General features: G+C 40.6%; 1 protein-coding gene across 6 annotated transcripts in view; it reads right to left on the reverse strand.

Moving 5' to 3' along the window:
* The window catches only part of SYNDIG1 (synapse differentiation inducing 1), a 154,550-nt gene that overhangs the window by 67,902 nt on the left and 59,863 nt on the right, over positions 1 to 26,785 (reverse strand). For all 6 annotated transcript variants that reach the window (XM_074317315.2, XM_088789304.1, XM_074317312.2 and 3 more), the window contains one exon: positions 13,415 to 13,970. In XM_074317315.2, the coding sequence (XP_074173416.1) occupies positions 13,415 to 13,891 (477 nt within the window). In that variant the 5' untranslated portion in view covers positions 13,892 to 13,970. The remainder of the gene's footprint in view (positions 1 to 13,414; positions 13,971 to 26,785) is intronic.

Genomic DNA, 26,785 nt, shown 5'->3' on the forward strand with positions numbered 1-26,785 from the left:
AAACGGAGGTTTAAGACCTCACTGCTGCAGAGAATGGAAGCCTTAGGCACTGAGACTAGCCATCCCCTCCTTACCTTCCCAGAGTTCACCCCACTCGCACCTGCCCAGTGCTAGAAGCGGAACAGTAGCAGTGTCAGATCAAAAGAAGAGAATATTTGCAGTTCTGAGAACTGTGGTCTGCAGACACAGATTTGCAGCCCAACTAGTTCCAGCAAAGGGGGGGGGGGGTGCGTCTGTGGAAGTAGGACTGGCTGTGGTGGTGGTCACTGCCAAGCTCTACGCCACCTCTCAAACCTCAACCCGACCCTGTCCCCACCTATCTGGGTGGATCCTTGCAGGGGTAAACAGAACTGCTGAAACACACAAGCTCTGAATATGGTGCAGGAAGAGCTTTGGAACTTCAAAAGCTCTCCACATCCCCTCACAGATGCTGTACCCTATGACTGAGGTGAACTGTTAACAGATGAGAAGCTCGCCTCCCAGGAAATCCCCCCATTGTGTGAGAAGCTGGAATAGTGCAGAGAAAACATAACACTACAGTGTGAGAGAGAAAAAGACTGCAGTCAGAGAGAAAATAAAACATTCTACCAACAAGTACTGGAAAACAAAAGAAAGACCATTTCCTATCAACCTGTTGCAGAACCCACTCCTGTAGCTCTCTAGGAAGAGAAATAATAAATCAGTAATTGCCATGAATAACCAAGGCAACAAGACAGTTCAGAAAGGAAATAAAAAGTCTCCAGAAAATGAACTTAAAGATGTGGAAATATGTTATTTAAATAACAGAGAATTCAAGATTGCAGTTCTGAAAAAAACTGAAGGTAATGCAAGAAAACACAGAGGGCAGTATAATGAACTCAGAAACACAATAAAAGAAAAACAGGAACATTTTACCAAAGAGATTGAAATCTTAAAAAACAACCAAATAGAATTTCTGGAGATTAGAAATTCTCAATAGAAAAACTGAAGAATGAAATAGCCACCTTAGTTAGTAGAGTTGACTAGATGGAGGAAAGAATCAGTGACATCGAAGATAGAAACCTGGAAATGACACGGATGGAAAAAGAAAGAGACTTGAGACTGAAATGAAATGAAACAATTCTACAAGAAATTTCTGAATCCACCAGAAGCAGCAATATAAGAATAATGGGTATACCAGGAGAGGAAAGAGAGGAGGAAACAGAGAGGATATTCAAACAAATAGTTGATGAGAATTTCCCAAACTTGTGGAAAGAACTGGATCCTCGAATCCAAGAAGCAAGCAGAACACCTAAATACCTCAACCCCAACAGGCCTTCTGTAAGGCATACTGTATTGCAGCTGTCAAAAATCAACGACAAAGAAAGAATCCTCAAAGCAGCCAGGGAAAAGAAGATGGTAACCTACAAAGGAAAGCCCATTAGATTATCATCAGATTTTTGCAGAAACTCTACAAGCCAGAAGGGAGTGGAACCAAATATTCAAACTATTGAAAGAGAGAAATTATGAGCAAAGAATAATATACCCAGCAAAGATATCCTTTAGATATGAAGGAGGAATAAAGACCTTTCCAGACATACAGAAGCTGAGGGAATTTTCTAATACATGACCTGCATTACAAGCAATACTCAAGGAGACAGTTCGACAACCATCAACAAGGACAATTTGTGGCAACCAAAACATAAAAATGTAGAGAGTAAAGGCCTGAAAGAGAATATGGGAATGGAGAAAGTAAGCATGCTGAAGAAAATGGAATACTCTAAATATCAAACTTTCTTTTACATAAACTTAAGGGTAACCACTCAAAAAAAATCCAGAACTGAAATATATATACTGTAATAAAAGAAGAAACAGAGGGAAATATCATAGAATACCACCACACAGAAATAATAGACAACAAAAAGGGAAAGAAACAATGGAAGAAACAATGGAGACACAGTCTTAACAGACAACTAAAGATAGAATGATAGGAAATCCTCACATATCAATAATCACCCTGAATGTAAAGGGACTGAACTCATAAATAAAAAGGCACAGAGTAGCAGATTGGATCAATAAACTAAACCCAATCATATGCTGTCTCCAAGAGACACATCTCAGCTACAAGGACAAGCATAGACTCAAAGTGAAAGGGTGGAAATTGACACTCCAAGCAAATGGTACCCAGAGAAAATCAGGTGTAGCCATAATGATATCAGATGAAACAGACTTCAAGGTGAAAAAGATAACAAGAGACAAAGATGGACATTTCATAATGGTGAAGGGGACTGTACAACAAGAAGACATAACAGTCATCAATATTTATGCCCCCAATCAGGGAGCACCGAAATACACCAAGCAACTACTAACAGAACTAAAGGGAGAAATTGACCAAAACACAGTTATACTAAGGGACATAAATACATCATTGACAGCTATGGATAGGTCATCCAAACAGAAAGTAAATTATGAAATAGCAACCCTAAATGACACATTAGATTAAATGGACATAATTGACATTTGTAGAGCACTTCATCCTAAAACATCAGACTATACAATTTTTTCTAGTGTACACGGAACATTCTCAAGGATAGACCATATATTGGGACATAAAATCAGCCTCAGCAAATTTAAGAATATTGAAATCATACCAAGCATATTCTCTGATTACAGTACTTTGAAATTAAGTATCAACTGCAAAAAGAAAGCAGGAAAAAACACAAATACATGGAGATTAAACAACATACTTTTAAAGAAGGACTGGGTCAAAGAAGAAATTCGAGGAGAGATCAAAAGATACACAGAAACACATCAGAAAAAAATACATCTTACCAAAACTTTGGGATACAGCAAAAGCAGTTTTAAGAGGGAAATTCATATCATTAAAGCCTATCTCAAGAAACAAGAAGAATCCCAAATAAATAACCTCATGTTACACCCTATAGAACTAGAAAAAGAAGAACAAATGAAACCAGGGCAGTAGAAGAAAGGAAATAATAAAAACCAGAGCAGAACTAAATGAAATAGAGAACAAAACGACAATAGAAAAAATTAATGTGACAAAGAGCTGGTTCTTTGAAAAGATTAACAAAATTGACAAACCCTTGGCTAGAGTCACTAAGAAAAAAAGAGAGAAGATACTGATTAACAAAATCAGAAACGAAAAAGGGGAAGTTATCACGGACGCCACAGAAATATGAAGGATCATCCAAGAATACTATGAAGGACTATATGCTACCAAATTCAATAACCTAGAAGAAATGGACAACTTCTGAGAAATATATAGCTTTCCTAGGCTGAACCATGAAGAACTGGAAAATCTAAACAGACCGATCAACAACCCAAAAGCAAAAGTCCGGGACCAGATGGCTTCACCAGTGAATTCTACCAAACCTTCAAAGAGGATCTAATACCAATTCTGCACAAACTCTTCCAAAAAATTGAAGAAGAGACAGTACTCCCTAACTCATTTTATGAGGCCAACATTACCCTGATACCAAAACCTGGAAAGCACAACACAAAAAAAGGAAACAACAAACCAATATCTCTGATGAATACAGATGCAAAAATCCTAAACAAAATTCTAGCAAATCGAATGCAATAATGCATTAAAAAGATTATTCATCATGACTAAGAGGGGTTCATTCCTGTGGCACATGGATGGTTCAATATCCGCAATTCCGTCAATGTAATACATCACATAAACAAAATAAAGGACAAAAATCACATGATTATATCAATTGATGCAGAAAAAGCATTTGACAAGATACAACATTTGTGATTAAAACACTTAATAAAAAAAATAGATATAGAAGGAAAATACCATAACATAATAAACGCCATATATGAGAAACCCTCAGCTAATCTCATAATTAATAGTGAAAAACTGAAGCCCTTTGCTCTACGTTCAGGAACACGAGTGGGATGTCCCCTATCACCTCTGCTTTTCAACATAGTGTTGGAAGTCCTTGCCAGAGCAATCAGGCAAAAGAAATAAATAAAAGGCATCCAAATTGGGAATGAAGAAGTTAAATTGTCACTCTTTGCAAATGACATGATGCTATATATACAAAACCCTAAAGACTCCACCAAAAAGCTCTTAGAAACAATCAATGAATAGAGTTAAGTTGCCGGCTACAAAATCAATTTTCAAAAGTCCATTGCATTCCTATATGCTAAGACTGAAATCTCAGAAAAAGAAATAAAAAACAAACAATTTCTATTATAATGGCAGCAAAAAGAATAAAATACCTAGGAATAAACTTAACCAAGGATGTGAAAGACCTATATGCTGAAAACTGTAATACATTTTTAAAAGAAATTGAGGAAGACACCAAGAGATGGAAAGACATTCCGTGCTCATGGATTGGAAGAATCAACATAGTTAAAATGGCCATATTACCCAAAGCAATATACAGATTCAATGCAATCCCCATCAAAATCCCAATGGCATTTTTAAAGAAATAGGACAAAAAATCATCAGATTTGTTTGGAACCACAAAAGACCCCGAATAGCCAAAGCAATCTTAAGAAAAAAGAACATTGCTATAGTTATCACAGTCCCTGGCTTTAGCTTGTACTACAGGGCAACAATAATCAAAACAGCATGGTACTGGAAGAAAAATAGACACATAGACCAATGGAATAGAATTGAGAACCCAGAAATAAAAGCACATAAATATGGACAGACAATTTTGAACAAAGAAGCCAAAAACATACAATGGAGAAAAGACAGCCTCTTCAATAAATGGTGCTGGTGGAATTGGAAAGCCATGTGCAAAAGAATGAAATTGGACTGCTATCTGTCACCATGTCACCAAGTTAATTCAAATTGGATCAAAGACTTAAGCATAAGACTTGAAACAATAAACTGCATAGAAGAAAACATAGGTACTAAACTTATGGACCTTGGGTTCGAAGAGTGTTTTATGAATTTGACTCCAAAGGCAAGGGAAGTAAAAGCTAACATAAGTGAATGGGACTGTATCAAACTTAAAAGCTTCTACACAGCAAAAGAAACCATCAACAAAATAAAGAGGCAACTAACTGAACAGGAGAACATTTTTGTAAACTGCCTCCGATAAGGGGCTAATATTTAAAGTATACAAGGAACTCAGCACATCAACTACAAAAAAACAAACAACCCAATTGAAAAATGGGCAGAGTACTTGAAAAGACATTTCTCCAAAGAGGACATACAAATGGCAAATAGACATATGAAAAAATGGTCAACATCACTAATCATCAGAGAAATGCAAATAAAAACCACAATGAGATATCACCTCATCCCAGTTAGAATGGCTATCTTCAACAAGACAAATAGTAACAAGTGTTGGAGAGGCTGTGGAGAAAAAGGAACCCTCATACACTGTTGGTGGGAATGCATACTGGTTCAGCTGCTATGGAAGGCAGTGTGGAGTTTCCTGAAAAAATTACGAATAGAATTACCATATGACCCAACAATCCCTCTCCTGGGTATCTACCCAAAAAATTTGAAAACATTTATACATAAAGACACATGTGCTCCAATGTTCATTGCAGTTTTGTTTACGTTGGCCAAGACATGGAAACAACCAAAATGTCCTTCGATAGATGAATGGATAAAGAAGTTGTGGTATATATACACAGTGAAATACTATTCGGTGGTAAGAAAAGATGAAATAGGACCATTTGTGACAACATGGATGGATCTTGAGATTATAATGCTAAGGAAATAAGTCAGACAGAAAAAGCAGAGAACCATATGATTTCACTGATATATGGTATATAAACCAAAAACAACAAAAGAATAAGACAAAGAAATGAGAAACAAAAAACTCATAGACACAGACAGGAGTTTGGTGGTTACCAGAGGGTAAGGGGGGTGGGGGGTGGGAGATGAGGGTCAGCGGGATCAAACATATGGTGAGGGAAGGGGAACTGACTCTGGGTGGTGAACACACAATGGGATTTATAGATGATGTAATACGGAATTGTACACCTGAAATCTATGTAATTTTACTAACAATTGTCACCCCAATAAACTTTAATTGAAAAAAAAGAACATCAGCATTTTCCTTCATCATGAAAGTCCGAATGCTTTCACTGCTGAGATTAGGAGCAAGGCAAGAATGTTCACTCTCACCACATGTCTTGAACATTGTATTTGAGATTCTCGCTAGTGCAATGAGGCAAACAAACAAAACAAAACAAAACAAAAATCTCCAACCCTCTAAAAGCATTTCCTTCAAATCTCTGAAGGGGTAGTAAAAATAATTTCCAGGAAGTTGTCTATTATTGTCTGAATTATTTTCCTCTGGGTCAGCTGTTCTATTTTTGGTGGCATTGCTCTGTCTCATTCATGGGGTTTTCTTCAAATGTCTATGAAGTCCTCCCTACTTTGTTGATATTTACGAATGAGGCATATATATGTAAGTGCTATTACAGTTGTGAAACCGTATCTTTCCCAACAGGTTTTAAGTTTTTAAATGGGAAGGCAGACTTGAAGGTCTTGATAGAGCTATCAGAGGGTTCACAGAAGTAAAGACGTGTCCTGTGACTGTCCCAGCTCAGTCTCCTCATTCTTTATTTGTGGGTTCTGAAATAGCACTTCACTCTAGCACACATTTTTTTCTAATGTAGAAAGAACATCTTTGCCATTAGAAGATGAGTCTAAAATCAGCATGTCGCAGATAGAAAGCTGCCAGCAAAGCCAACTGTGTGACCTTGGCCATCTCTCAAGCTTCGGTCTCCTCATGTGCAAGGTGGGACAGTAATAGTACCTGCTGCCAGTATTGATGTGAGGATCAGATGGCACAATATGCATGAAGGGCCTTTCACAGAGTATATGCTCCACAAATAAGTGTTTTCCTTTCCCTTTCTTCCTTTGGTGAAGAAAAGCCTCAACCCTTTTGGGCACTGTTTCTAACTGATGACATCCATGTGCTCTAGGATCCAAAAGGTTTGCTACTGCCAAAAGAAATGAGTAATAATTGGCCTTGCAACATTTCATGAGCATCTTTAACAGCAGGAGGGCTGGTAGGCCTCTTTAGCCCTAAACTTCACTCACTTCTTTTTAGAACTTTAAACACAATTTTTATATTTTGTAAAACTGCTTTATTATCTGTGCCTATAATCTCTCTGTTTGAGTTTATTTATGTGAAAAGGAGAAGTGTTTTCCTGGTGTTGGTGTTCCTATAAGCTGCAGTTTTAGCCACTGGCTGAGAACTGGATGACATAATGGTCAAAAACCAGGGAGGAGGCCCTAGGGGTTTGGGGTACCAGGCCCAATTTATCATGGAGCCAGGGTGTCCTGAGGGTACCCTCTGAGGAAGGCCCATATATGGTCATACTGAGTACATGGGTACTGTGTGATGAGCAGTCACCTCTGCACTCCTGCAAATCCTTCAGATGACCCCTGCGATCTCCCTCTTATGCCCCAACCCATGTGATATGAGCCACAACTGACCCTTCACTGTGACTAATAGCTCACTCTCTTAGGGCAGAGCAGGGAAAACCATAATTTCTGAGACCTTTCCATAAAGATTCTTGAAATTAGCTACTGTGTTTCTCCCAAAATAAGACCTAGCCAGACAATCAGCTCTAATGCGTCTTTTGGAGCAAAAATTAATATAAGACCCGGTCTTATTTTTCTATAAGACCGGATCTTATGTAATATAATATAAATATAAACAGGGTTTTATATTAATTTTTGCTCCAAAAGACGCATTAGAGCTGATGGTCTGGCTAGGTCTTATTTTTGGGGAAACACGGTACAGAACCCAATCACACTAATGCCACAACTTCAAAGGCAAACTGAAAGCTCCATATGCTCTTGCAAATATGTGTCAGATGAGCAAACTTCTGTGGATCAGAGAAGTCTCCATTACAAATGCCAGAGATGAACCTCTCCAGGTAGAGTGATAAGGGGACAGATAAGAGGCAGGTTACCCAGTAAATCGGTACTCCAGTGATAAGGGCCCCTGCTATTAACCAGGGCAATGGCTTTCTGAAAACTGCTGCAGTTTTCAGGAAACAGTATCAATTTGCTATAGACCAAGTGAAACTATAGAATTTCCAAAGAAGTTAAAATCACTTTTGTTTTCTTTTATCTGAAGTAAATATCTGCTGTTTTTTGTTTCAGTCATAATATAACCATGGCTGTTGTCATTCTGTTCAATGAGATGGTCTTAAAAAATATATGCCAAGTAGTCCAAAATTTTTTCTTTTTGGTAGAATGTTACAATATTGGCACCCAATTTGTTGGCACTTTCCTGTATTATCATCCTAATTAGGCACTTCCACACTGACTTTGGGCTTGACCATGTGACTTGCTTTGGCCAATAAGGCAATGACATGTGTAACACAAGCAAAGACGTGGAAGGTCCTTGCACACTGAGACTCACCTCCTCTTGCTACTCTTGGAATCCCTACCATGGCTTCCATGTGATGAAGTGGACTGCTAGATAATGAGAAACATGTGGTCCAGTCACCTCTGTCACCACAGCTAATGGCCAGCCAACAGTAGAGCAGCAGCTAACACAAACCAGTGAGGGAACCCAGATAAGACCAGCAGAGCAAACACTATTCAGCTGAGACCCACTCAAATTTTTGACCCTGAGAATCTTGAAGTAAACAAAGAGTTGTTTTAAGCCATTAAGTTTTGTTATGAAACAAATGCTAACTGATACATACTTCATTATTTTCTGGAATGGAATAAAGAGTAAACTTTAGAACAGTTACTGCATGTATGATTACACTTCCAACCAGTCATTAATTTTTTGTTTTTGATTTGCAGAAAAATAGAATAAAGAGTATCATAGCTATACCATATGAATGCTGCTGAGAAATTTTTTTATTTTTTTTTAAGGAATTCCTAAAGGACCAAATCAACCACTTTGGGTGACCCCTTGATATCCCCCATGAGTGTATAAACACCACAACTTTGTCTTGATTTCTTCTCAGAGCCTGAGGGGAGGGAACCATTTCTTGGTCTGGGTTTGCTACGTGGATATCAACCAGAAAGTCTCACTAGATGCCTAAGAAGCAGTTCAACTTTTTTTTAAGTTTTTAAAAAAGATTTTTATTAAAATATAGCTAACATACAATATTATATTAGTTTTAGATGTACATCATAGTTATTCTATAGTACACACCTAGCACTGTACAGAGTTATTACCACATTATTGATTATATTCCCTGTATGAGAGAAGTGATCACCATGATAAGTCCAGCAACCATCTGATACTGTACCACGCTATCACAATATTATTGATTTTTGCCCCCCTTTTTACATTTTTCAATTAGAGTTGACATTCCACATTATTTTATAATAGTTTCAAGTGTACAGCACAGTGATTAGACATAGTGGTTAGGAAGTGATCCCCCTGACTTGTATGACCTGACACTATCCATAGTTATTGCCATATTATTGATTATATTCCCTATACTTTACATACCCATGACTATTTTGTAACTACCAATGTATTTCTTAATCCCTTCACTTTTTTCACCCTGCACTCTGACCCCTCCCATCTACCACCTCATAGATCTACTACCCATCTGACACCATACATAGTTATTACAATATTATTGATCATATTCCTTATGATATACCCTACATCCTCATGACTACTGTGTAACAACCAATTTGTACTTCTTAATCCCTTCCCCTTTGCACTCACCCCCAATACCCCTCCCATCTGACAAACATCAAAATGTTCTCTGTATCTATGAGTTTATTTCTGTTTCATTTGTTTGTTTATTATGTTCTTTATGTTCCACTTATAAATGAAATCATATGACATTTATCTTTCACTGTCTGAGTTATTACACTCAGCACAGTACCCTCTAGGTCCATCCATGTTGTCATGGATGGCAATATTTCCTACTTTTTTATGGCTAAGTAACTTTCCATTGTATACATGTACCAGCTTTTAAACAATTTGCTTCATTAATGTTATTGGGTGTACTTTTTCTGACTAAGGTAAAAATGCCAACATGATCCATCTCAATACTAGTCAGAGGTGACTATAAAATATATAGTAGGTGCCATTATTATGATAAAGATTCCAGTTGTTGTATTATTAAAGGTAGATGGGTTAGCAGAGCTCACATCCCCAGAAGCCTGTACTACCTGTTAAAGCTTTGAATCAACCAGGTGAAAATATCTGTCACCTCAGCCAACTACCTCCTAGTGTTAATTTAAAGCTTGTTCTCTGAGTTGGTTTTGAATCTTTGTAGAGTTCCAAAAACCACATCTACTGGCTGAGGTCATTCCGTAAAAGTTGTTGAAACAAAACGAATTCAGTAACTGATTGCCAAAAATGTGGATTAAGACATAATATGAAAAAAGAATTGAATTTAAATGTTGGTTGTGTTTATTTGCAAGCTCAATCAGCATGCAAATCTTAAAGGAAAAGAAATAAAATTATTTTGAGTTAGTTCATTTTGAAGCCATAGGATGGACGTTGACTAAGAACTAAAAATATATGCTAATCACCTGTTCATCTCCACTGAGCTTGGCATAACGTACTTATTCAAAGATTTGGATATAAAATATATGGATATAATGGGAGGGAGGGGAGAAATGAAGCCCGCACAAGTGACAAAGGAATGATGGACTCATTCAGAATTATTTTTTACAGTTTCAATCTAGTAATTATTCCAAATATTTTATTGCTGGTGGATATTATACATTGGAGTTGATTTTCCAAACACTCATAATGAAGCTGAAAATCCTCTGCTGGCCAACTTGGCGACTTGAGGGGTTGAAAACATCTTTGCATTGGAGAGACCTGACTCCTTCCTTCCCATGATCTCTAATCAATGGCAAATTTCACTTTTAATTATTTATTTACCTTTAATGCTATCCTGATTCTCTTTCACCATCCCTTACAATAGGCTCTGCATCTGGTTTGGTCCTAGCCCCATGCCCCCTCCCTTCTCATCTCTATCTCCCCTACACCCTGCAGCTAGAATAACTTCCAAAAATACAGATCTGACCATGGCCCTCCTGCCTGAAGCTCCTCAGTGGTTCTTCACACCTGATTAGCTATCAAGGTGTCTATCAGCATGGACTGTGTGGTGCAGCACAGCAGCACCCCAGGTCTAAGTAGAGATAAAGTTATAGACAGGTCTGAGCTTTCCAGTCTCAGGCTCCTCTCTTCCATAGGTCTCCTTCTTGGTTCTATTACCTGTCCATCCTTCCTGTCTTGTAGGCACCTACTTAAAATCCAATTTCCCGCAGAGGGCTGGTAAGGTCCACAGTGATGGGACCCCATGCCCCCTTGGTCCTGTCTCAAAGACCTCACCATGATCCATAGGTCTTAGCAATTCTAACCAGTTACTGTTCCCTACAGATATAGGTTAGATGCCTCTGTGTTTTGTCTCCTTATGATGTCCCCTTGGATTGGAATTTTCTCACCACCTTCCCACAACCCTTCTTGCCTGACAGCCTGATTCTCCTCTTCAAGATGCAGTGCATGAGCTCTAGCCTCTCCTTTAGATGCTTTCAGAGCAGACTGAGTAGTCTATCATCATAACTCCTGTGTTATACTGAAATTGCATTTTTGTGTATTTGCTTCCTAAACTTCATGCAGGTAAGCAGCATCAATACTTTTGCTTTCAACAAAAATCTCAGACCTTAGAAAACAGTGGACACTTAACAGAGGCTTTTGAATGGAAGCCAGAGCACTCTTCCAGCTTTCTCAAAACTCTAGCATGCCAGAGCTCACATCCTTCTCTTTCCCTTAACAGGTGTCATCAGAGGATGTGAAGGTCTCCTCAGACAGCCTCTACCACTCCAACAACTTCTTTCCATGGTTTGTTGGCTGGTTTTCAGCTCCATTCATGGGGATTGCTACAACATCACCTTTTCCCCCCTTGACTGGACATCTCTCTCCAGCTGCTTCTGGTTCTCATTGAACCTCCAATCCTGATGCTTCATGTCTTTGGCCCATAAATTTCTTATTATTTCAATGGCCTTCTACAACGCAGTCTGGGGCCCAATGGGTGTGGGTCTGATTCTACTCCAAACCTCCTCCTTCTTTCTTTCCCCAGCCTCCCCAATCTCACAGACAGGAAGCCCAGAGTTTGCTCTGTTGAGAGATTCACTTGATGAACGATAGCTACATGTTGTTGGAGAAAGACATGGAGCCCTGGACATGACCAAATCGTCACAGAGAACCCCTGCCCCCCACTACAGCTTGGAGGTTTCTTCGACAGTCTTTTCTAGAATAGTCACCCACATCACTGCTTTGAGTGTCTCCAATCTCCTCAAACCTCTCCAGGCTCCATGGATGCTTACCCAATGTGCGGCCCCTCATTTCCTTCCTCTTCAACCCAGAGCACTTCAATTCATTAACCTCTTTCCACCATTCCCTTCTTTCTCAGACAAGCAGTAGGCTGACTTCTTGTGAAAGGCCAGAACTTCTGCATACATGCTTGGACATATGTCTCTGTCTTTCCCAGACAGCTCCCCAGCCTTGATCCTGCATTCTCTGCCCTGAACATTTCCCTTAACCTACAAAATATTCCCACTTACCTTAGCCAAAAACAAACTTCCATTCCCTTTGACATACATTTCCTTCTGAAGGTCCTTTCCCTCCAAACTGACTGAAAATCTGGACCTTCTCTCCCTGCCATTTACATCCTGGAGGAATATCCTCCACCCTCACAGCATTGAAATTACTTCCTCAAGCTTGGGTGCCCACCTCTTAATTGACAAATGTATGACTTTTGTTCAGACCTGTACAGCTCACTCTCTCCCTCCCACTTGAGGGGCTGCATTGGAGTGGAAGGGATGAGTTGTACAACCGGAGGCTGCTGTGCCGTGCTACACCATGTCCAATGTGCACTTTTCTGAGCATGTAATCCAACGTCCTTACATGCCCCCTAGTCTACTGAAGGAGTGACTTCTGTAATAATTCAACTCATCTTCTCTTTAGGTGATTTATTTCTACTATATCTTTCAGCAGGTTTTAGTTATACCAATGATCCCTTTGGAATGCCAAATTAAGGAAAACACACATATGTGGCATCAAAAAGACTTCCCAAATTGTCCCAACACATGCATTTCTAGCCTTGTGTGGCCATAGGACCACATGCCCCTCTCTCTCCTTGCTCACTTTTGCCAGTGACTCCTCTCTGCTGTGGGTGGGGTGTTATTGGGAGTCCGCAAGTGACCTGCCAGCACTCGCAAACTTTAAATACATCTGTAGTCCCATCCTGACAGCTGTTACCTTGGGTCATCTTTGATCAGAACCCTTGCTGAAGCCCTCATTGGGTCTTGATCATCTAGTCTCTCTCCACTCCTTCCACCTTCCACAAATATTCGAGTTAAGAGGCGCCAAGAATACTTCAGTCTCTGCATTTTTACACACTAGTTTAATTCCCTAACTTACACTAGGCACTCATGTATTCTCACCAAATCCCCACACCCCATTTCTGAAGGCCTATGACAAACATATCCTCTGACCTCCAGCTCCTGGAATTCCTCTTCCTCCACGTCATAGGAGAGGGTGTGGATTTTGATGTCATCAGCTGAGAGGTCAATGAACTTTCCATCGCGGTACCCTAGGCTCTCTTTGGTGGGTGACATGTCCTCAATGAAGGTGGTCTCACAACAGTCGGCAGCCACACTATCCCCCCAGGAGTGCAGCATGCCCTCCGAGTAGAGGATGATGTTGGGATGGTAGTGGGATTCTACCGACTGCTGAAGGGTACTGGGGTCTAGCAGTTGCTGGATTGGCTCATTCCTGTTGCTGTCCATGGTGGCTGATGCTGCGCTGCCCACCACCCGGCAGCTCTGGTACTGGGGTGTGGGGTAAACAGACACAAGGCCATCTCTGCGCTCAGCCATGAAGTTTCTGGTGTTAATTAAACCATTCCTCTTGCCAGCATTGTTGATTTTACTGTGCACCAGCACACTCTTCTGTTCAATTATGCCATCCATGGTGCTTTCCCTCACCAACCGATATCAGGCTGGAAGGCTGGACTCCAGGGTCACACTTGTCGCAGGAAACCCATATCTCCTGGAGAAGGAACAGAGATGAGACAAGAAAATCACACCTGAAAAAGAGCTAATCACCCGGACCCTTATTGTTTCAGGTGTACTAGTCCACCAATGAGCACAATAGCAAGGAAAGTTGGATGATACACCAGTCCTACCTATTCTGCCAATTTTGAAAAGTCTCTATTAGAGCAGCCAGATGGAGTAAACCAGAAACTAATTATTTGCATGTCTACAAAGTCTCTGTTTCCAAATGAAGAAGATTCTGCAGGAATTGGAACCACTGCAGCTCCAGAGAAACCTATGATTGCTACTAGAAATCCTGAAACTCATGGGTAAACCCAATCACATTAGCATTAGAACAGTCCACAGGAAAAACAAGGCTGTAAATCTGTAATGGGGATGGACTCTTCCTAGGTCTATGGCTATTCATTCAAGCAAAAACACACATCCAAGTAAGAAAGGGTTTAGAATAATATCTTACACAGATTTAGAAGGTAAATGACAAGAAGACCCATACCATCAGCACTGCATAGGAAATACTCATATGCACATTCTCCTGTAGGTATTAGAATTAGTTCAACACTCACATATGCCTACTGACCTTCCAGCATAATCCCCGGAATTGGACTAGAAATTTCCCTGCCTCAATAGTGCCCAACTTAGAGAAACATCTACATATATGGGATACAGTTAAGTCCTCTAAATTGTTTCTCCCTAGGGTTCCTTTCTAGCGTTTTGAATGTTAAAAGAAATAAAAAAGAAAAAAATGATACCCAAGCTTAAGATTTTTAGAGATAAAGAATAAATTTCCTCTGCCTTTCCCACTTTGCAAATTAATAACTGTTAAGTAGGAAAATATTCTGTCTCAGGGACTTCAGATGCTCTGGTTTTCTATGAGATTTAAGAATTTTCTGGCCGAACATCCGGAAAAATGGCGGCGTGAGGTGAGCCTCTGTAAAGCTCCCCTGGAATTTACAAAGAATCGAACAACAAAAACTCCACAAAGGACTCCCTGCACAGCAGACAAGCAACACGAAGAGGCCCACTACTGACTGAAATCACCTACAGGTGGGAGATTCGCGCGAGTGGAAGGAGGAGGAAAGGGAGAAGCGCATGGAGATGGAGCTGCGCGGGCGCAGGACGCAGACCTCTCTCAGTGCGCCGAGCTCGCTGCTTCCCGGAACTACCGCAGCTGCGGGAGAGGGAAGAACTCGGACTGCTAGGGCTCCGCCAGGGCTCCACAGGGCTGAGGGGACAGCATATAACACGGCTGAACCCAACGCTCACGGCAGAGACCTCGGAGAAAAGGCTGAGGGAAAAAGGCTGAAAACGGTGGTTTAAGCCCGCACTGCCGAGCAGAGAACGGAGCCTTAGGCACTGAGACTAGCCGCCCCCTCCCTCCCCTCCCAGAGCTCACCCCGCCCCCACCTGCCCGGTGCTAGAAGCGAAACAGTACCAGTGTCAGATCAAAACAACAGAAAATTTGCTGTTTTGAGATCTGTGGACCGCAAACACAAATTCACAGCCCAACTAGTTCCAGCAAAGGGGAGAGAGCAGTGGAAGCAGGACCGGCTGTGGTGGTGGTCGCCGCCATTGCTCTGGGCCACCTCTCACAACTCACACCGCCCCTGGCCCCACCTATCTGGGTGGATCCCTGCAGGGGTAAACAGAACTGCTGAAACATACGGGCTCTGAATCAGGAGCTGAAAGAGCTTTGGAACATCAAAAGCTCTCCGCATACCCACCAGAACACTGCGCCCTGTGACCTAGATGAACTATTAACAGAGGAGAAGCCCGTCTCCCAGGGAATCCCCACATTGTGTGAGAAGCTGGAATAGTGCAGAGAAAACATAGCACTACAGTGTGGGAGAAGAAAAATAAGCTGCAGTTGGAGAAAAAATAAAACATTCTACCAACAAGTACTGGAAAACAAAAGAAAGACCACTTCCTATCAACCTGTTGCAGAAGTCACTCCTGTAGATGTCTAGGAAGAGAAATAGTAAACCAGTAATCGCCATGAATAACCAAGGCAACAAGATAGCTCAGAAAGAAAGTGAAAAATCTCCAGAAAAGGCACAGAAATATGTGACTTAAATGACACAGAATTCAAGATTGCAGTTCTGAAAAAACTCAACGAGATACAAGAAAACACAGATAGGCAGTTAAAGGAACTCAGAAACTCAATCAAAGAACAGCATGAACATTTTACGAAAGAGATTGAAATCTTAAAAAAGAACCAAATAGAATTTCTGGAGATTAAGAACTCAATAGAAGAAATTAAGAATGAAATAACCAGTTTAGGTAGTAGAGTTGACCAGATGGAGCAAAGAATCAGTGACATCGAAGATAGAAACCTGGAAATGACACAAATTGAAGAAGAAAGAGACTTGAGACTTAAAAGAAATGAAAGAACTCTACAAGAACTTTCTGACTCCATCAGAAAGAGCAATATAAGAATAATGGGCATACCAGAAGGAGAAGAAAGAGAGAAGGGAACAGAGAATATATTCAAACAAATTGTCGATGAGAACTTCCCAAATTTGTGGACAGAACTGGACCCTCGAATCCAAGAAGCAAACAGAACACCTAGTTACCTCAATCCCAACAGGCCTTCTCCAAGGCACATTGTATTGTAGCTGTCTAAAATCAACGACAAAGAAAGAATCCTCAAGGCAGCCAGGGAAAAGAAGACAGTAACTTACAAAGGAAAGCCCATTAGATTATCATCAGATTTTTCAGCAGAAACTCTACAAGCCAGGAGGGAGTGGAACCAAATATTCAAACTATTGAAAGAGAGAAATCATGAGCCAAGAATACTATATCCAGCAAAGATATCCTTTAGATATGAAGGAGGAATAAAGACCTTTCCAGACATACAGAAGCTGAGGGAATTTTCTAATACACGACCTGCACTACAAGAAATACTAAAGGAGGCTATTCAACCACCATCAACAGGGACAATTTGTGGCAACCAAAACTCAAAAGGGGGGAGAGTAAAGGCCTGAACCGGAATATAGGAATGGAGAAAGTAAGCGTGCTGAAGAAAATGGAATACTCTAAATATCAAACTTTCTTTTACATAAACTTAAGGGTAAACACTCAAAAAAAATCCAGAACTGAAATATATACTGAAATAAAAGAAGAAACAGAGGGAAACATCATAGAATACCACCACACAGAAATAATAGACAACAACAAAAAGGCAAAGAAACAATGGAGACACAGCCTTACCAGAAAACTAAAGATAGAATGACAGGAAATCCTCACATATCAATAATCTCCCTAAATGTAAATGGACTGAACTCACCAATAAAAAGGCACAGAGTAGCAGATTGGATCAAAAAACTAAACCCAACCATATGCTGTCTCCAAGAGACACATCTCAGCTACAAGGACAAGCATAGACTCAAAGTGAAACGGTGGAAATTGACACTCCAAGCAAATGGTACCCAGAGAAAATCAGGTGTAGCCATAATGATATCAGATGAAAACAGATTTCAAGGTGAAAAAGATAACAAGAGACAAAGATGGACATTTCATAATGGTGAAGGGGACTGTACAACAAGAAGACATAACAGTCATCAATATTTATGCCCCCAATCAGGGAGCACCGAAATACACCAAGCAACTACTAACAGAACTAAAGGGAGAAATTGACCAAAACACAATTATACTAGGGGACTTAAATACATCATTGACAGCTATGGATAGGTCATCCAAACAGAAAATAAATAACGAAATAGTAGCCCTAAATGACACATTAGTTGAAATGGACATAATTGACATTTATAGAGCACTTCATCCTAAAACATCAGACTACACATTCTTTTCTAGTGTACATGGAACATTCTCAAGGATAGACCATATATTGGGACATAAAATCAGTCTCAACAAATTTAAGAAGACTGAAATCATACCATGCATATTCTCTGATCACAAGGCTTTGAAATTGGATATCAACTGAAAAAGAAAGCAGGAAAAACCACAAATACATGGAGATTAAACAACATACTTTTAAAGAAGGACTGGGTCAAAGAAGAAGTTAGAGGAGAGATCAAAAGATACATAGAAACAAATGACAATGAAAATACATCCTACCAAAATTTTTGGGATGCAGCGATAGCAGTTTTAAGAGGGAAATTTATCTCCTTACAGGCCTATCTCAAGAAACAAGAAAACTCCCAAATAAATAACCTCACGTTACACCTTAAAGAACTAGTAAAAGAAGAACAAGTAAAACCCAAGGTCAGCAGAAGAAAGGAAACAACAAAAATTAGAGCAGAACTAAATGAAATAGAGAACAAAAAGACAATAGAAAAAATTAATGTGACAAAGAGCTGGTTCTTTGAAAAGATTAACAAAATTGACAAACCCTTGGCTAGACTTACTAAGATAAAAAGAGAGAAGACACTGATTAACAAAATCAGAAACGTAAAAGGGGAAGTTGTCACGGACACCACAGAAATACAAAGGATCATCCAAGAATACTGTGAAGGACTATATGCCACCAAATTCAACAACCTAGAAGAAATGGACAAGTTCTTAGAAACATATAGCCTTCCAAGGCTGAACCATGAAGAACTGGAAAATCTAAACAGACCGATCACCAGTAATGAAATTGAATCAGTCATCCAAAACCTTCCCAAAAGCAAAAGTCCGGGACCAGATGGCTTCACTAGTGAATTCTACCAAACCTTCAAAGAGGATCTAATACCAATCTTGCACAAACTCTTCCAAAAAAAATGAAGAGACAGTACTCCCTAACTCATTCTATGAGGCCAACATCACCCTGATACCAAAACCTGGTAAGGACAGCACAAAAAAAGAAAACTACAGACCAATATCTCTAATGAATACCGATGCAAAAATCCTAAATAAAATTCTAGCAAATCGAATACAACAATGCATTAAAAAGATTATTCATCACGACCAAGTGGGGTTCATCCCCGGGGCACAAGGATGGTTCAACATATGCAAATCCATCAATGTGATACATCACATAAACAAAATAAAGGACAAAAATCATATGATTATATCAATTGATGCAGAAAAAGCATTTGACAAGATACAACATCCATTTATGATTAAAACACTTAATAAAATATGTATAGAAGGAAAATACCTTAACATAATAAAGGCCATATATGACAAGCCCTCTGCTAATCTCATAATTAATGGAGAAAAACTGAAGCCCTTTGCTCTACGTTCAGGAACACGAGTGGGATGTCCCCTATCACCTCTGCTTTTCAACATAGTGTTGGAAGTCCTTGCCAGAGCAATCAGGCAAAAGAAAGAAATAAAAGGCATCCAAATTGGGAATGAAGAAGTTAAATTATCACTCTTTGCAGATGACATGATGCTATATATAGAAAACCCTAAAGACTCCACCAAAAAGCTATTAGAAACAATCAACGAATACAGTAAAGTTGCCGGCTACAAAATCAACGCACAAAAGTCCATTGCCTTCCTATATACTAACAATGAAATCTCAGAAAAAGAAACACAAAAAACAATTCCTTTTGCAATTGTAGCAAAAAGAATAAAATACCTAGGAATAAACTTAACCAAGGATGTGAAAGACCTATATGCTGATAAGTATAAGACATTTTTGAAAGAAATTGAAGAAGACACAAAGAAATGGAAAGACATTCCGTGCTCATGGATTGGAAGAATCAACATAGTTAAAATGGCCATATTACCCAAAGCAATATACAGATTCAATGCAATCCCCATCAAAATCCCAATGGCATATTTTAAATAAATAGAACAAAAATCATCAGATTTGTTTGGAACCACAAAAGACCCCGAATAGCCAAAGCAATCTTAAGAAAAAAGAACAATAATGGAGGTATCACACTTCCTGACTTTGGCTTGTACTACAGGGCTACAATAATCAAAACAGCATGGTATTGGCAGAAAAACAGACACATAGACCAATGGAATAGAATTGAGAACCCAGAAATAAAGCCACATAAATATGGACAGATAATTTTTGACAAAGAAGCTAAAAACATACAATGGAGAAAAGACAGGCTCTTCAATAAATGGTGCCGGGAGAATTGGATAGCCACGTGCAAAAGAATGCAACTGGACTGCTATTTGTCACCATGTACCAAAGTTAATTCAAAATGGATCAAAGACTTAAGCATAAGACCTGACACAATAAACTGCATAGAAGAAAACATAGGTACTAAACTTATGGACCTTGGGTTCAAAGAGCATTTTATGAACTTGACTCCAAAGGCAATGGAAGTCAAAGCTAAAATAAACAAATGGGACTATATGAAACTTAAAAGCTTCTGCACAGCAAAAGAAACCATTGACAAAATAAAGAGGCCACCAACTGAATGGGAGAAGATTTTTGCAAACAGTGCCTCTGATAAGGGGCTAGTATCCAGAATATACAAGGAACTCATGCAACTCAACAACAAAAAGACAAACAACCCAATTGAAAAATGGGCAGAGGACTTGAAGAGACATTTCTCCAAAGAGGACATACAAATGGCAAATAGACATATGAAAAAATGCTCAACATCACTAATCATCAGAGAAATGCAAATAAAAACCACAATGAGATATCACCTCACCCCAGTCAGTATGGCTATCATCAAGGAGACAAATACTAACAAGTATTGGAGAGGCTGTGGAGAAAAAGGAACCCTCATACACTGTTGGTGGGAATGCAGACTGGTGCAGCCGTTATGGAAGGCAGTGTGGAGGTTCCTCAAAAAATTACGAATAGAATTACCACATGACCCAGCAATCCCTCTCCTGGGTACCTACCCAAAAAATCTGAAAACATCTATAGATAAAGATATGTGTGCTCCAATGTTCATTGCAGCTTTGTTTATGGTGGCCAAGACATGGAAACAACCAAAATGTCCTTCGATAGATGAATGGATGAAGAGTTTTGTGGTATATATACACAATGGAATACTATTCGGTGGTAAGAAAAGATGATATAGGAACATTTGTGACAACATGGATGGATCTTGAGAGTGTAATGCTGAGCAAAATAAGTCAGACAGAAAAAGCAGAGAACCATGTGATTTCACTGATGTGTGGTATATAAACCAAACACAACAAAAGAACAAGACAAACAAATGAGAAACAGAAACTCATAGACACAGACAATAGTTTAGTGGTTACCAGAGGGTAAGGGGTGTGGGGGGTGTGGGTGGGAGAGGAATGTAAGGGGGATCAAATATGTGGTGATGGAAGGAGAACTGACTCTGGGTGATGAACACACAATGGGATTTATAGATGATGTAATACAGAATTGTACACCTGAAATCTATGTAACTTTACTAACAATTGTCACCCCAATAAACTTTAATTAAAAAAAGAAAGAAACAAAAAACAAAACAAACAAACAAAATCAAACAGGTGAACATGTGTAAGAAAGATATTCCAGGCAGAGGGAGCAGCATGAAACAAAGGCAAAGAGGCAGAGGTGTGTATAGGTAATGTTTAGGGAAATTCTAGCAGTGGGGAGCCAAGAGATAAGGTTGAAGGTGGGGAGAGGCCTTATTTGGAGAGTATTGAATACCAAAGTAAAACATTTACTTTAATAAACAATGGGCATTATTGAAAAAAGTCTCTTGAGTGGAATGTGATAATCATAGATGTCTTTATGGACAGTGTGGGAAATGGGTACAAGAGAAAGCACAGTAAACACTGGTGACCCAGTTTTGAGGCACAATGTACTCCTCTAATGCTCAGCTACAGGAACCTTTAGTGTGACATGAACGAAGAGAGCACTAATTAGTATTCCTGTGTTCTGTGTATTTCCTCTCTCACAAATGACTCACAAAGAGACCATGTGAGTAGCCAAGTCAGTGGCTGGAAGACTTCACAACCAGCAGCTCCAATGCTACAGTCACGCCAGACAACAGAGGTCTTCCTGAGGGACACAGATGCCTGGAGATCCTGCTGGAAAGTACTGCTTCACACAGTTAGTTTTTCCGCTTTAACTGATGGGGTCTTTCATGGGGGTGTCGGGGAGGCAGGAGGTGAGGAACACAGGTGTCCTGCTTGTCCCTCTCACCTACTCAAGTACAACCATTCTTCCAGGCTGTGTATGATTATCCACTTTGCTAGGATCACTAGGTGAGGATATTTGTGAATTATAGACTGGATTTATAACACTGAGGTGGCTTTGGGGCCTGAGGCCATCTCCAAAAAGCCCAGGAAGAACTCTTGGCCAGGTGCATAGTACTCATAGCATAGTACTCATGACCTGGGCACATTAGCTGGGTCCTCTGAGAGTTAAGGGCAGCTGGCAGCCTTGCTTGATTGGGAATCTGGAAGTATAACAAATTGAGTGCTAACTGCAGCTTATTCAGAGATTGCCTGATGTTTGCTGATTTGGAGGCAGAGCAGGGCTCATCCAGAAAGAGGTGACGGCAACAATAGCTGGCCCTGACTACTGTTGCTACTCAGGTCAAAGAGATGAGGATTTACTTGAAACTGTTTCTGAATAATTCATGCAAAAATAGTTATGAACAGCTAACACCATCCAAGACAAAAGAGCCATCCAGGAACAGAAAAACCACCAAAATAAGTAATAATGAAGAATGGGGGGAACAGAAGAGTTGGAAGACGGGGTAGGAATAGAGTTATTTCACCCCACCTCCATTTTCTTGCTTATTTTAGTTTGCAATTTGATTCTTGGTGCTTCTGTTGCCATTAAATCTAGTTTCAAAATCACTCTCCACACTGCATCCCTTCAATCTCCCAAGTTCAAAAGCCATTCTCAACTCTTTATTCCTCCCCCTGTATACCATCCAATCACCAATTCTGTTGTTTTCCCTCAGAGATTCCCCTCAGATTCAGGCCACCCAGAAAGCCTTCCTCAGGGATAATCAGACCAAGAGTCTCCAAGGTAGTGCCCTGAGGGCCCCCAGGACCAGGCAGGGCACCCACATGCAGGGGCCCAAGGTGCGCCACCAGCAGCCTGAAGGGCCAGCTGCTGACTCCTGACTCCTGCTGCCTCTATGCATTCTGGAATGCATTTCAATGTTGCCACTTCAACTTTTCAAAAGACACTGAAAGTAGAGATATTTATAAAGAATCTCTCAAATTTATTCTTGTTGGCTCATTTTTTTGTACAAAAATTATGAACGATATTTGAGTCCACAAACAGTTGCCAAATCCCTCCCCAGGGCCATTGGTATGAGGGATCATGAAGGGACTTCTCATCATGTCTCTCCTGAGAGGCTCATGTGGGCCCACTGTCCACAGTCAAGGCCTCAGGTTAGGCTACAAGGCTGAGGCTGCTCCTGATACCCCTTTCCAACCTCACTGTCCACCCCACTCAACCCCATGCACCAACTCAGGATGCCCAACTTCTTACTTTCCTGGAGACAAATATCCAAAGTGGTTTGGCCTCTGCATGTGCTGAGCCTACCTGGGTCTGTCTCACTCTCCTGCCTCTGCTTTTAATCCCATAGCTGCCCACTAACTCCATAAGTGGTTCTGCTCAGACATCATCTCCCCCACGGAGCAGTGTCCAGGTCAGGCCTCTGTGACCCACCCACCACGGTCCCCTGATACTCACGTTGACTGGGTTTTGCCTCAAATGGTGTGCAAGCTCCTTCAGGTAAGAGAGCAGCTCAACTATCATTGCAATTCTGATGATGAGTCTTAAATCATTCAGTGTACTTGATGCATAACTAATAATATTTTGCCAATATAGGCTACAAATGGACCCTCAAACACATGTGACAAGAACTGCACTGATGAAAACAAAACTTTTTTCTTCATCACCCAAGATAAATTACTTGTTTAGTCACTAATTTAGAGAGATGGGTAATTTAAAAGCCCACCTATCTTAATGAATTTATTGAAGGCTAGTGGATTTTCCTGATTTATAAATAAATTTTTGACTTAGAAAGAAGTTATTCCAGCAAGAAATTTTACGTTGTATAGAGGAAAAGCATAATTCTATACTTTTGGTCATGAGGTATGGACTTTTATCGAGCAATTTCCTAGAACTTCCTTTGGCACACACACAAAAAACTGCTATTCTGTTCTCATCTAAGAGGTATTTGCACATAGACAAGCAGTAAACATCAGCAAATTATGATCCTGCTTAAAAACAAGTAATGATTCCTATGTCATTCCTATATTGATTAAAGACAATAGCTCATTTTAATTAAAGATAATATCTAAAGATAATAGAAATATAATTTACCTATGAATCTGGATTCTGGAGTCTTTCTAACTCTGGACCAGCAAATACACCCCCCCACACACCCCTCAAGTAACAATCACCTCTCAGTACAAGTGAAAACCACCCCAGGGTCAGAGAGTCAGGCTCCAGGGGGCCAAAAGCCAGCTATCCAGAGTGGACTGTGGCCTGAGCAGAGGTGGCCTCAACCGCCAATGCAACATCACCTATAAAAATTTCAAAACAAGGAATTTGAATTCCTTCTCCCCAAACCAGGGAAGGAAGTTGATATGTATCCAGCACCAAGCATATGGCAAGCATATACTGGGGACTTCCATGCATCCACATGACAGGCATTTAATGGGCACCAACTGTGAATGGGCATAGTGCTGAGAGTGGGGGTGACCAGATGGCCAGGATGCTGAGCACAGCACAGGAATAAGGTTATCTCTGAACAAGCACTAAAGTATGCTCAGTGCTCTAGACAAGGAGAAGCTTGTCTTGAAGGAATAAGCGAGATAACTGGGCACAATAACTTGGTCTGGGGATTCAAAAAGAGCCTCCTGTGAAGATGTCATTTAAGGGAAGACCTGAAGTGTGGGGAGTTTAGGGTCAAGACAAAAGGGGAAATTGTTCTAGCTGGAGAAACCAGAATGTCAAATGCTTTAGGGCTCTGCGGCAGGAAACATGCCAGTAGAGCTGGATGGAGTAGAGGGTTGGGAGAGATGAGAGGATGGGAACAGTGGTGAGAACACTTGAACCTGTCCGAGAACATAAGGAGTCCGAGGAGGAGCGGAATGGAGAAGAGAGGCCCACAGATGTGCAACTGAGAAGGCAGGAAACAGGGGTCCCAGCCAAGGTGCTGATGGATGGATCTTAGGAAGGATCATGGATGGAGAGATGAATGCAGTCCAAGAAACATGTAGGAGGCAGAATCTACAGGCCTGGATGTCTCCTTGAATATGCATAATGGAGGGGGTAGAGAATGTGAGGATGAAATATCCCTGCTTTTGGTCCAGGCCCCTGTCAGACTGAGATGCTATTTACTAAGGTAGGAAACAATGGGTGAGGGGTGGATAGGGGAATGTTGGGGTCATGATGATGAATTCACATATACCGGGTAAGCTGAATCCATGGATGCTATACCCCATGCCTTGGCTTTTACTGTCCCAGGGACTGATAGCACCATCTTGGCTCACAAAGGCAAGATCAGAGGGGTAACCTTCAGCCAATGATAGATGAGGAGATGGTGAATAAATGCCCAGCATATTTGTCCCTGGGGTGGGACAGTCTGAGGACGGTGTTCTGCACACCCTCCCACATGCCCCAGTATGATGCATAGTACACCCTTCATCAAAACCTTCCCTTTCTGTCTCACTTCCCTGCTCCTCTGCTGGTGCTCCCAAATCTTGTCTTGGGGCCTGCTTCTTGGAGAAGGAACCCAAAGCATAAGACTGTTGTCCAACAAGCCTGTGAGGTGCTTTCTGTAGACAAAAAAAACCAAGGGAGCCACCTTATCTGTCTATAAGCTCAGAACTGTATATTATCGAAAGACTGCAACTGATTTCTCTTGTCAGAACTTGGAGAAGAGTGTAGATATTTGCCTTTACATACCTAAATGGAAGCCACTTTAAACAGATAGAGGCTTCCTAGGCCAGCAAGATCAAAGGGTAACATGCTGGCTTAGATGAACACATTTTAAAACAAAAATTCCAAATAAGCCTATGAGACAGTTATCTCTGCAAATTCATAAGCTGCCTTATTACAGGCACAGGATGGGCTAGGTCACACAGGCTATGTCCTCAGTCCCCAAAAGAAGGATTCCTCACTGCTAACTGATAAATTGGCAATCTGGTTTCACAAAACAGTCTCAAAAGGTGGGTTAATTTAAAACTACCCTCTGAAAGATGGATTCTCTCACAAGCAACTTGGGAAACAATTAGGTTTCCTGGCCTCCATAAGACCCCAACTCACCAACTCTTCACCAAGAAAATGAACCCCAGTGGCCTTAGAGATTCAGCCTGGGGTCATATTTCTGGTGGTGTCCTTCACATTCTACAAGGTTCTAAATCATAACAGTAGATGATCAAATTACAAACAAAAAAGATACTCCAGCCAGGAAGATAGGTGGGACTTCACCCACATATGTCTAACTCCAAGGTGTACAGTCTCCTCATTCAGCTGTACTGACATCAGTACAGCACCTGAAGGTCGGGTAACAGTCAGACTCTGGGTCTGCATCATCAGTTCTCACACCTGAAAGGCATCTGGTATTTCAGGACGATCCTAATTCTATTGCTCTCTGTTGTTTTAACTATAATTTTATTCATTTTAAAAAATAACAACAGTGTTGACATATGTGGGCCCTGAGAAAGATATGTACTAAGGGCTCCTGGTGGCTAACTGGGCTCAAACTTAAAAAACATAGCCTAGCAGCTGTTTCTAAACAGGGGCCTCTCAGGCAAGCCTCCCTTCAGGGAGAAGCCTGCACTAAGCTGCCTGACTCCTGCACTGAACTGCTAGCCTGCACTGGGTTCCTGCCATCTGAGTTAGCCCTGATAAAGGAGTTCCTGGAATCCTATTTCAACCAATAGGACTGAAACTTTCCCCATCCAATCAGAGCTGTGCACAAATAGCCCCATCAGTATCTTCACTGACCAATC

This window comes from Rhinolophus sinicus, chromosome 13 (assembly GCF_057876585.1).
Source record: "Rhinolophus sinicus isolate RSI-liver-muscle chromosome 13, RSI-T2T, whole genome shotgun sequence".
Taxonomy (NCBI): domain Eukaryota; kingdom Metazoa; phylum Chordata; class Mammalia; order Chiroptera; family Rhinolophidae; genus Rhinolophus; species Rhinolophus sinicus.